Source organism: Poecile atricapillus, chromosome 14, assembly GCF_030490865.1.
Source record: "Poecile atricapillus isolate bPoeAtr1 chromosome 14, bPoeAtr1.hap1, whole genome shotgun sequence".
Taxonomy (NCBI): domain Eukaryota; kingdom Metazoa; phylum Chordata; class Aves; order Passeriformes; family Paridae; genus Poecile; species Poecile atricapillus.
The window spans coordinates 9,156,506-9,168,170 of NC_081262.1; the positions used below are offsets into that span (position 1 = coordinate 9,156,506).

Sequence of the window (11,665 nt, forward strand, 5' to 3'; positions counted from 1 at the left end):
GAGATTCAAAATCAAAAGAGGAATGTTTACAAGATACTTGGTCAGATAAAATATAATGTCTTTGAGAAACAGCATTTTTCAATACAAAATGAAATTGCATATATGGATTTTGATACTGTAAATTAACTTATTCTCTTGCAGGTGTGACTCCTCTTCCAAATCAACATTCAATAAAAACAACTTCATTTGCACAGTCTTTGCAAAATCAGGTTGCAGGTAAGAGAACCAAGAGCCCAAGTTAGTGCTAAACAACATGCTCTTTTTTCTGTGTTTGTGTTTCTGTTTACACACACACAGGCAACCCTGCTGAATCCATGGTACATTGTAACAGCTACACCCTTAGCAAACAGGTATTCATAACCTTGTTGTGTATCCATGGGCTGGGAGAGGAGGAAGAAGGCAAAACAGCCACAGGATTACTCCTATGGGTCAAGTTCTCTCTACACATCCCTGCAGATAAGGCCCTGTAACAGCTCCAGCACACAGCAGGCACCAGTGCTGTCAAGTTTCTGTGGAATAAGATGAATGCTGTAACAGAAACCCAACTTCTTTGAGCTCCTTTTGTCAATGGTACTCATGAATGCATGCATGCTTTAGAGCAGATAAGGAGAACACATATTTAATATCTCAGTTGTACACCTGAGCCACCAAGTGCACACACAATTGCCTCATGGCAGGATGCCCCCTCACTTCAAGAAGGCTCACCCAAGCTTAAGGGGAAAGCAAACACATGCATTTTCTCCATCATGAACTCAAAACATGCCTTGCTGAGCAAAAACTCTCACTGAAGAGCTACCTGCATAGCTAATGAACTGAGGGTTTGCCTCACTTTTTACCCTAATGGACTCAACTGCTTTGGAAATATTGTCAAAACAAAACCCACTTAAATCTCTTTATCCTACACTCCAAATCCACTTGCTTTCAACAGTTCTCCTCCAATTTTACCCCATGTCCTTTGGCTTGTTTGCAGTGCATCTTCACTGAGAGTTCACCGTCACTGTCACTCACTCCTCAGCCCAACTTTCATTTTCTAAACTATTTACATTCTCCACCATCTCTTCTTGTCATGTATTTTCCAATGCAACTCTATTCTCCTGACCTTACTACATTTTCGTGAGGAAGTCCTTACCAAGTCCATTACAGGTTTCCTGTATTGTGGCAATACTAAACAAATGTACACCCCTTTCCAGAGAAAAGATCCCTTTTCTGAGGCAAGGATGCACTGATATAAACAGACAGACAGCTGACTGAAGTGATCATGATGCCAGAATTAACAGCTCAAGGGTTTTCATGTCAAAAGTTCAGGCAGCCACAATACCCTGGGCTGGCCATCTAGTTCTTCTTTGGGCAAAAGATTCAATGGCTTTGATTGCAGAACTGCATCTTATTTTAAATACCAAGAAACAGAAGCCTGCAAAAATAGTACATATCATGGTCTGCTACCAAAAAAAAAAAAGCAAACAATAACCCAGAAACACCAATGTAATTGACTTAGTCTTAAATACCATGTGCAAAGAACATTTGATCAATACTACCTATAAATACACTATTTGTATTTGTAGAAAGAAGCACAGTGCTTCAAATACAAAAATAACCCAGCTTGTGGGTGTGACCTATGCCATAATTACCTGAAAATATGACTGCAAGAGCAGTTAAAGAAACAGACAGAAGTAGGCAAACATCTGCCTAGGGAGTGTTTCCATTTAGAAAAATAGATTTGTATTAAGCTTTATAGATTTTGAAAATGTTTGTTTCATGTTCTGATGCACAGAACCGTGAATAAAGCACACCAATACATCAGGGAGAAGAGCAGGTTAGTAACTTCAGGCTATCCTAAAGCTGCCTGAAGCTACACTTGGTCCTTCACAATTCCAGAGTGCTCAGTCAGGACACAGCATTGCAGGTAATAAGGCACATGCTCAGCTTCCTGAGCACCTGCAATTTAGCAACACATTTTGGGGCTTAATCCATCAAATACTTGAGCAGGTGACCAAAAAAAGCAAGGATTTGAAATTCTGAATTTTCTGACACCCTGGCACACCTGCAGTAGTAGCTAAGGACACTTGCAAACCTGGCTGCATCACAACTCAACAGGTTATTCCAACTGGATACATAACCAGACAAAACTGGATTACGTCCCAGCAACTGGGACATAACCAGACAAAAAGTGGCAATTATCTGCCTAATATTTATACTCAGAGGACACCAGAATCTATAGTCCAAGACTGCCACTGTACCACAAATCAGTGCTAAATAATTCTGAAGTACCCTGAAATACTTTACTTCCTTCTTCCCATAATAAAATAACAATTTGCTATAGTACAAAACTAGAAAATCCCATCAAGGTTATTTGGTTCAAACACTGACACAATCAGACAACTGGTTAGGCAGTCATCCAAAAATCCCACCAAACTCCTACCAGGGAGCAGGAGGGTGCTGCAGTCAGCTTATGGCACTGAGATTTGGACTGGTTTAAGGTTTGTTCCAAAATATAATACAAAATTTCTTATCTTGTTGTTGGTCCTTGAGGTAAAGCGTATTCTAAGAAAATAATACTTGAATACAGAAACAAATAATAAAACTCAACTAGAACCCACAAACAAATGAACCTCAGAGTATTTCTTTAAAAGATTTTCCGTGGGATATTTCAAAAACTACTCCTTTAACAAAATACTAATGCCTCCTCAATAGCAATATTTAGTGCAGCCAATTATCCTAAAAATAAGATCTTTGTGAAAATAAAGTGCTATTTGTTTCCTTCTATTTGCATTTCAATCCTTCAGTATAACCTTCACTTGAACACAAATGTGAAACTAGATTCTTCATCCTGTTAACAGAGCAGTTTCACTTCTTCCCTCAAGTTTACATTAACATGTGTTACATTTCTATTTAGCACAATGTGCTCGATTACCCAGGAAATTTAAAGCACGGCATTGAGTATTTCAAACTGTGATCCACACCCATGCTCTAGTGCTCATCACATTTTAAGAACATCTTGGTACATTGATGGATGGGGTGGGGGGGGGCTGTTTGCACTTAGAAGATTTTTAAATCCCACATGGATTTTGCATCATATAAAGAAAATCTCAGAAAAAAAGCTCTATTTTGTCACTAAGACAAGAAGTTAACATGAATTTCTAAAAACGTCAGTTTGAGCCTCTCAGTTTGCAAACTTGACTGAAGGCAACACTTGACGACCAACGTGTTTCCCCAGAAATGTCCAAGTTTTCCCACGTACAACCAATGAGAACGAGAAACACAATTTCAGTAAGTCTTGGTCTTCTCATGTCAGGAACAAAACCACAGAAGCACATTCCATCAGTCCCAGCATCCTCAGTCAGATGCAGGCTCCTGAAGCACCAGCGAGCAGGGAGTGTGCGATGCCCCAGAGGATCCCTGGGTGCCAGCGGCTCTCCCTCCCCAGCTCACTCTCCCGGGGGCTCCTGCCCGGCCTCAGCCATGTGTCGGCACGGGGCGGGCGCTGGCCGCAAGTACCGGGGGCTGCTGTACATCCTGATGATGTGCGGGGCCTGGATCCAGGTGCTGATCAGCTGGAAGGCCACAAGGTCCAGCGTGGGCCCGTCGAAGGCAGACAGCAAGTTCACGGGGGCCGCTTCCTTGAGGAACCGGGGCAGTGCCACGGCCTCGGGGATGCTGGTGTTGCCCAGGAAGAAATCCATCAGCACCTGCTTGCGCAGGCAGTCCCGCAGGTACAGCACCAGGTCCTCCAGCCGCTCCACCAGGAACCGCTCATCCCAGGCCTCCAAGGGCCCCTGCAGCAGCAGAGAGAAGAGCGCGGTCTTGAGTGCGTAGGAGGAGAGCACCCGGCCCCACTGGGAGCAGAAGGGCTCCTCCAGGCCCTGCCTGCGGAGGTCCCGCAGGCCCTTGAGGATCTGCAGGCACTTGAGGTGGCAGGAGGCGGCCGGAGCCTGCTCCTTCAGCCAGCCCAGCAGCCGCTGCTCCTGCCGCGAGGCGTTGAGGCCCCAGAGCGCCTCGGGGCCCAGGGAGCCGCGGGGGCCCTCGGGCGGCAGGGCCGTGAGGTAGAGCGCGTCGCCGAGAGGGATGGCCGGGATGAGGCGCACGGCCATGGAGATGTGGCAGCAGACGTAGTCGGAGCAGGGCAGGATGTGCAGCGTGGGCGGCTGCCCGGGGCACGCCGAGAGGCTGACGCGGCACCGCTCCTGCAGCCGATACCGCACGGAGCTCAGGCACCGCTGCAGATGGCCCTGGAACCAGCGCAGCACCAGCCCCGAGGAGAGGTGGCTGCGGCCCTGCAGCTCCACGCAGAAGCCCTCGGCGAAGGGCCGGCAGCGTCGCGTCCAGCCGTCCCTCGCCCGCAGGCCGCAGACGAAGGCGCCGCACGGCCCCAGCCCGTCAGCACGGCGCGGCTGGGGCTCCAGGTGCGGCGGCAGCCGCAAGGGCACCAGGATGTCGAAGCAGTCGGGGCTGCGCACCTTGTGCTGCTCGTAGGCGCTGCCGATGCGCACGAAGTCCCCGCGCAGGCTGAGAGCCAGCGGGCCGGGCTGCAGCCCCTGCGCCTTGGCGGCGCGCACCAGCTCGGCCACCACCCGCCCCACGTGCGCCTTGCTGTGGCCCAGCACGTGCGGCGACACCCGCAGCTGCCGCGCGTGGAACCGCTCCAGGGCTCCGCGCCGCGCCCCCGCCGGGCACCGCGCCCCGCCGCGCCGGGGGCCGCCGCCCGCCGCGCCGCAGCAGCGGGCGAGCAGGCAGCCGAGCAGCAGCAGCGCCGAGCCCTTCAGCAGCGGCACCCCGGACCCCGCCGCCTCCTCCGCCTCCGCCGCCGCGTCCTCCGGGCCCCCCGCGCCCCCGCCGGCCGCGCTCCCCCGCAGCGCCTGGTAGAGGCAGAGGAGCGCGGTGCAGAGCGCGGTCAGCAGCGGCCAGAAGCCCCGCACGCGGAGGGGGGGCACGGGCAGGGCGCGGCGGGGGCTCGGGCCGCGGGGGGAGCCGCCGCCCAGCCCCGCGGGCGGGGAGCGCCCGCCCCCGCCGGCCCCCTCCTCCGCCGCCCCGGCCGCCCCCAGCGCGGGCCCGCCGCTGCCCCTCGCCCCGCCGCGCCCCTGCCTGCCCCGGCCGCCGCTCCGCTCCGCTCCGCTGCCGGCTTCCTCTTCCGAGGGACGCGGCCCCGCGTCAGCCGCCGGCTGAGCTCAGAGGAAATGCCGCGGGCGGCGGCCCGAGGGCCGGGGGCGTTGTCCGACAGGGGCCGGCCCGGGGCGGGGAGCGGCGCCGCCTGCGAGCTCCCGGCTTCCCGATCTCCCGGCTTCCCGATCTCCCGATTTCCCGCTCTCCCGATCTCCCGATCTCCCGATTTCCCGCTCTCCCGCCTTCCCGCCCAGCGAGGCAGAGCCGCGGCTGCCCCGGCCCGGGCAGAGTCCCCCGCAGCCCTGGCCGGGCCGGCCCCCAAAGAGCAGCGAGAGTCGGGTTCCGTGCCCCCCTCACTGCAACAGCGCCCTGCAGCGTGTTTTGGTGTAAAACTGCGAGTTTCTGTACCCCCGCTTGAGGGGACGGCGCTGTCAGGGGGAGCATTCCTGCCCGGGCTGCGGTGCCGTGTCACAAGCTCCACGTTGCACGTTTTTCCTCAAAGCAGTGTTAGAGGCCTGTCCTACTGCAGGGGCGTCCCTCCCGTTCCCAGCTCTGCCTGAGGGTCTCGGTGCCAAAGGAGCAGCAAAGCCATCAGTGCCAGTGCACCGGGGTGTGTACGGGCTGCTGCCATACTAACAGCTGCCTGCGGTCATAGAGTCATTCAAAAGCCTTGGCTTTTTTACCTTGTGCCCAAATTATTAACAAATTAAGAGGGAAGAAATAACCCCGGGGGTTAAATCTACACAGATACTTGAGATAATTTTTAAACACATAGTTTGCTGGCAGTATGTTAAACTGTCTCAAATATTGATGGGGACAGGGTCAGCATCCTCAACTTCTGTTTGCTTAATAAATATTTACAGAGTTTTGAAGCTGTTTGCTGAAGTTTAAGAACCATCTATGTAAGCATTCGATTTAATTTTGGGTGATGAAGCTCCTGCTGCTGCATCTGCAGGGTGGCATGGGTGGCTCCACGAAGGTGAAAAGCAGTACTTGAACACAAGAGACTGAACACAGCAAGCTGCAAATGCTGTAACAAGGAATGGGTCAAAGAATCAAGAGAAGTGCCATACAAATGTTTGGTTATGTAATTTGTGTTTATATGAAACAAAACATGACTTTAGGTACATAAAAATCACACCTGACAGGAAGCAGCCTATGCTTCATAGCCAAGATGCTGCACACAAAGTCAAACTAGGTAACCAAGGTCAAGCAATCTGAATTAATTAACAGGCAACCAAACTAGGGTGAGAGTCAAGAGTACACTTGAGAGATACAAAGAGAAGTCCTTATCACTTCAACTCTGACTCTTGGAGTTATAAGCAGGAGATTGGGGATTTTTTTAAATTAAGAATGAAGCGGATGTAAAGGCAAGAAACTACAGGAAATTTTGTAACATCTCAGCCAGAAAAATATTCCATGCTCTACAACTGAAAGCACATTTTCCAACACTCCATCCACCTAAGTCCATAGCCTTGCTACTCAGAAATATCATCCCACAACAGCCATATCTTGCAAAGAAAACCCAGGAAGTGAAAAGCATCTTTCTTTCCCACTCTTTGTTTCATGTTTTCCTGTATTTGTTCACAAGACTGAATGAGGGGACAAAATCATTCACTGTTCTGCTTATTGCCTGTGACCCATCACTTCACTTTGTCCTGCACCCCCAAAACTCTGAACTGTTTAAATAACACAGCTGTCCTGGTATTAAACCCATCATTCAACATGTTTTATTGGAAAGAAATGGTTTGTTGAACTCTGTGAACCCTTGGCTCATACATTCAATTTTTACTAGCCTGTGGGGCTTTTTTCCCCCTCAAGCCCAGCATGTTTCACATGCCTTCGGACCTTGCTCCAGGCACTCTGATTTTTCAAGACAGGCTGCACTCTCTTTTCATGCAGGGTTGATTTGATTAGCTGCACGGCCACGCTCAGGAGACAGACAGCTACATCTGCAGGAGCTGGCACAGCCCTTCATGCCTGCTGCCCACGGGGGGACCTGGAGCTTACCAGCACAGCAGTTTTCTCTGTGGGACTCCTGCATGGCAATGCCACAGCTGCCCAGCGAGCCGTGGGCCCCAGGGGCGGGAGGAAATGCAGATGTCACCCAGCCAGTGGCACAGGGACCAGCTGGCCGAGCGTGGGACCAGCCACACCAGGCCTGGCAGCGCAAACAGACTCAGCACGTGCTTCTATGTGCCCAGGTGGTGCTGGGGAAGACTCTCTCAGGCTGCAGAGTAACAGCTTGAATGCTAAAAATGTGACCTTAACATCAGAACCAGAATGAATCCACAGCACTGATTTTTACAACTGCTGTTTAAATTACTGAATTTTAAATTACTAGCTAGTCCTTTCTCTCCTTCTCAGCCAGAGGCAAGATGAAATCTGTAGAGCCTTGGGCTGATAAAAGATGGCCAGTGGCCTGTTTTCTGGGACTTTGGCTGCTTCATGACTCCCTGAGCACAGGGTGAGTCTCTGGGAAAAATGCTGAGTACGTCAGGGGTGGGAGACGTCCCAGAGGTGCTCAGCTTTCTGAAGTTTTTAAGAGCAATTGCGTATCCAAGAAAAATAATAGGTTGTACACTATTGCATGACCTCAAAATTGTGACCAGAGAGAATACATAACATCAATTTTTACTGCCATTGTTTAAATCATCCATTGTTTAAATCGATGTTATCTAAACACTCACTCCAGAATGTCCCATATACAGGATATCCTGCTCACTAAATAAGGAATAATGTTATTCTTAAACAAGTTGAGCTAAAAATAGCTCATGATAGCTCTGGGGGAGATTTGCAGAGGCAAAAGAAAGCAGTGGGTCAGAGCATGTATTAAAGTTTCTCCACAGTTGGCAGTATTTCATGCATCTGTGTGACTGATCTGATCATGCTACAGTACACCAGCCACTGGCAGAGATGAAGGCAGAGCACACCACCTGAGGAGACAGAAGGAAGTGGTAGAAAGACAGAAGGCATGAACAGGTGATGATATTTGTCTGATGCTTTTATGATCTACCTGAGACACAAGCCTGAGATTTCCTCCCAGCTATCCCAGGCTGGTATCTGCCCTTCTGAACCAGAGCTGCAGAGTCTACTGCAGGTGCAGGAGGAGGTCTCTGGGGATCCCTTCCTGCAGCAGGGCTGTGCAGCTGCCTTTCTACAGCAAGTGGGTCGTATCTCCACCTTCTCTGCACTATTGAACAGTCTGTAGCAGAAAAGTATTGATTGCAAAAAATACAAGCCTGAATGGTTGGTCACTAGGCTTCATGTCCCACTAATTACTCCTCTAATTATTTCCTCTGAAAGCAAAGCCACCAGCATATCTCTTCCACAGCCCACTGGATGGTCCAGCCAAGGAGATGCCATGATCAAAATAAGCATCCTTTGCCTGCCATTCCTCTGAGTCACAGATTTTATGGGATACTATTAACTAAAATATAAACCAGCAGCATCAGACAGACATAAATCCATTTTTTTATTGTGGACTAATTAATCTCTGCCAGTCACAGCAGCAGGGGATGGGAAAACAGGAGAGAGTGTCTTGTTACCAAAAACAGCTGAGAGAGCCAAACTTCCAGAGCAGTACATGGACATCAAGGAGTTTGGGGATCAGGGGTGGTACTGCACATTCTCTCCTAAAATATTTTCTGTTTACTAAATTGGATGTGCTTGCCACCTCTGCCAGTCTGTTTGCTCGCTGTCAGCTGGGTGTAGCACTTCTTAATCTGAGAGCCTGCAAGCAGACCAGGCTGCTATAAACCACTCACAGCCCAATACAGGATTTCCTTTCTGCAGAAGGATGGCTTCCTGAGTAATTCATACAACAATCTCTTGTCCAAGCCTGTCCTTATCACAAACTGAAATGCCCTGGCTCTGTGCTGGTGATCAGTACCAGCTGGTTCATTATCCCATATCATTTGAAAACCCTCAAGGATTACTTTTTTGCATAGGAACTTGTTTGAGCAGGGCATTTGCACTTTCCCATTACATGGCGTTCAGGAAGACACACCTATGTGTTTCCAGCTAAGCAACAAACCAGGAATGAAATCCCCAGCCCACCTGCATCAGTGTCAGTGGCACACTGAGTTCTGTCTGATGAGCTGTGAGAGTGGCACTCTGCTGTCCCATGAAGCTGAAGCGGCTCATGTTATGAACAATTCCTGCTACAGCATCATGGAAAGGAAACATCCTTCAGCAAGGAGAGTGCAAGGACACAACCATCATACAGAAGGGTTATCAGCAGTAATGGGGAATGTTTCTTACATTCAAAGTGGAAACATGAAAACTCTCCCCGTCAAGACTGTAAATCTTGCACTTGCTCTTTAAGTTCAGTTTTTGGTGTAATCCACATTTGAATGACAACAGTCACAGCTTCCAGTGCTGTATATAAACACTCCAGCCAACAAGCCCTGCTAATTCTCCCAGGACAGCAGAGGAGATGATCATGCTCTGCTGGTGACAAGGCCCCAGTGTGTCACCTTCCATGCAGGAGCCTCCTCAGCCCTTCCCTTTCCCCACCACCCTCAGGGCTCAGCAGATGTTGTGGGTCTAAAGATCTCCACTATGGAATCCTGAAGCTTAAAAAGCATCAGATAGAGGCAAACCGTTCATTTGCTTGTGTAAAAGTAGTTTAACAAAAACAGTTGAACACTGATCTAATTAATCTTTGACGAATTTGTGTTTGCTCAAATGTAACTTTAATCACTGACTGAAACAGTTTAGCTTAATTACACTGAAATGTGTATTTGCACCAAAACTTGCTGAACTAATAAAAGGAGCCCTAATTCACTGATTAAAGCAGAGTATTTTTAGCAAGGTTTGTAACAGTTTCATTACACCAGTTTGGGGTTGTTGTGCCATTTCTGTTTTTCACAACCAATGCAAGGGAGCAGGAGAGGAGACCCCAGGTTTGTCCCACAGCTCTGTGCTGGTTTCAGCAGGGCTGTGTCAGTGGCACTGGTGGCTTTCCAAGAGCAGCAAAGCAGCAGCAGCTGCCCCTGTCCCCTCCAGTGACTGTCATTACTGGGTCTTTCTGCTTTGGATTTACGTACCCCTAAGCTTGCCATGAAATTAGAGAAGGGGTTTTGTGCCTGACAAATACCCTGCAGCAGCAAGCTACAAAGATGAAGTTTAGGTGCAAAGTGATGAGCTACAGCTCACAGAATCAAAGTGAAGCACACAACAGGGAACAAGCTCTGTTATCGGTTTACAGCCTCAAATAATGAGATGATCCTGCCTCAGCTGACACTCTCCTGATGAGCTTGAGGTGGATCACCCACCCAGGGAAAAGGAAGGAAAATACAGCGTGGGAAGAAACCTGAGTGAGGGAGGATCTGTCTGGGGAAACTGGCTTATCAGCACTCAGCAATTAGGGTGGGAAAAGCTGATGCTCTGGCTCACAGCACCTGTTCTGCAGGGCTGGAGGGCTCTGGTAGCTCTAAGGAAGCCCTGTCCATGACCTTCACCTCATCCTGCCAAGGACAGAGAGGGGAAAAACCAATGGTTTAAAAGAAAAGTGACCTGCAGAGGAGTCAAACAACCCTAAAATATCAAAGGGGCCAAGCCAGCAGTGTTTCTCACTGCATTCCCAGAGGGATGGGAGCAGAGCTCCTTGGGCTCAGGTAGGTTTCACACCACACCCAAACCCACATATGGAGCCTGGCAGTAATCCCCAGCTGGATTATTTCCATCAGAAAACATCACCCCAGTGGCACCAACCCACACAGGGCAGTGTCCAGTTCACTGCTCTGGCCAACCCAATTTGGGTGGAAAGATGCTGGAGGATGCTGCATCTGAAATTTGAAATTAAAACCTTGCAGCACAATTCTTGGTCTAGGAAATGTCTGCACATGGAGTCATTGATATCATGGCTAAAAATTAGCCTCAGTTACGTAATCTTCCTGGTCCAAAGTAAATTCTTTACCTGCTTGACTGTCCTGTGAGGGGATGAGCATTACAGTGACAGAGCCTCACCAGGAAGGCTAAGTTTGATCTCTTCCCAGCATCTCTCCACTGTGTTTTCTCAGGCTGCATCCCTTTAACTAAGATTAAACGTTCCACAGATCAATGCAAAGCAACACAATTACTTCATTTGCAAGGCAGCAAGGGCAGCATATTCCTATCTTTAAGGCCATTCAGATGAGCTCATTTAATGACAGCTATTTTTACATCTGGTGTCATAGGTTTCATTATTACAGCATCAACCACTTGAACAGAGGTGGAAGCATCTTTCATGTTCTACCTTATTCAACTTAAATCTCTTTTTTAAAGATTTATGATACAGAAGGCATATTTACTTCCTGGAACTGTAAAATACAAGTTTCTCACATAGATACATATGCAAAGCAAACCCACTGAAACAACAGGAATGGCCCAGGCTCCCCTAAGGGAGACTGGGGTCAAGCACAAATTGCCTTTACAACAAGCTGGTTCATGTTTGAATGTTATTTCTTTACTTCCAGAACACATTCTGTCTTTGGTTCCCTTTGCTATCCCTAAAGTGGCACCTGCAAACAGGGGAGGAGAATGGTGGATGCAAAAGGTTCACTCTCCCTATTGTTTGTGTGAA

General features: G+C 49.2%; 1 protein-coding gene across 1 annotated transcript; it reads right to left on the bottom strand.

Annotated features, from left to right (window-relative positions):
- Positions 1 to 972: 972 nt before the first annotated feature.
- On the bottom strand, positions 973 to 9,243 carry ITPRIPL2 (ITPRIP like 2). Its single transcript, XM_058849967.1, has 2 exons — positions 9,157 to 9,243; positions 973 to 5,156 (listed from the first exon to the last, which is right to left on the bottom strand). The coding sequence occupies exons 1-2, from the start codon at positions 9,241 to 9,243 to the stop codon at positions 3,426 to 3,428; spliced, it is 1,818 nt and encodes a 605-aa protein (XP_058705950.1). The 3' UTR covers positions 973 to 3,425.
- Positions 9,244 to 11,665: the final 2,422 nt, after the last annotated feature.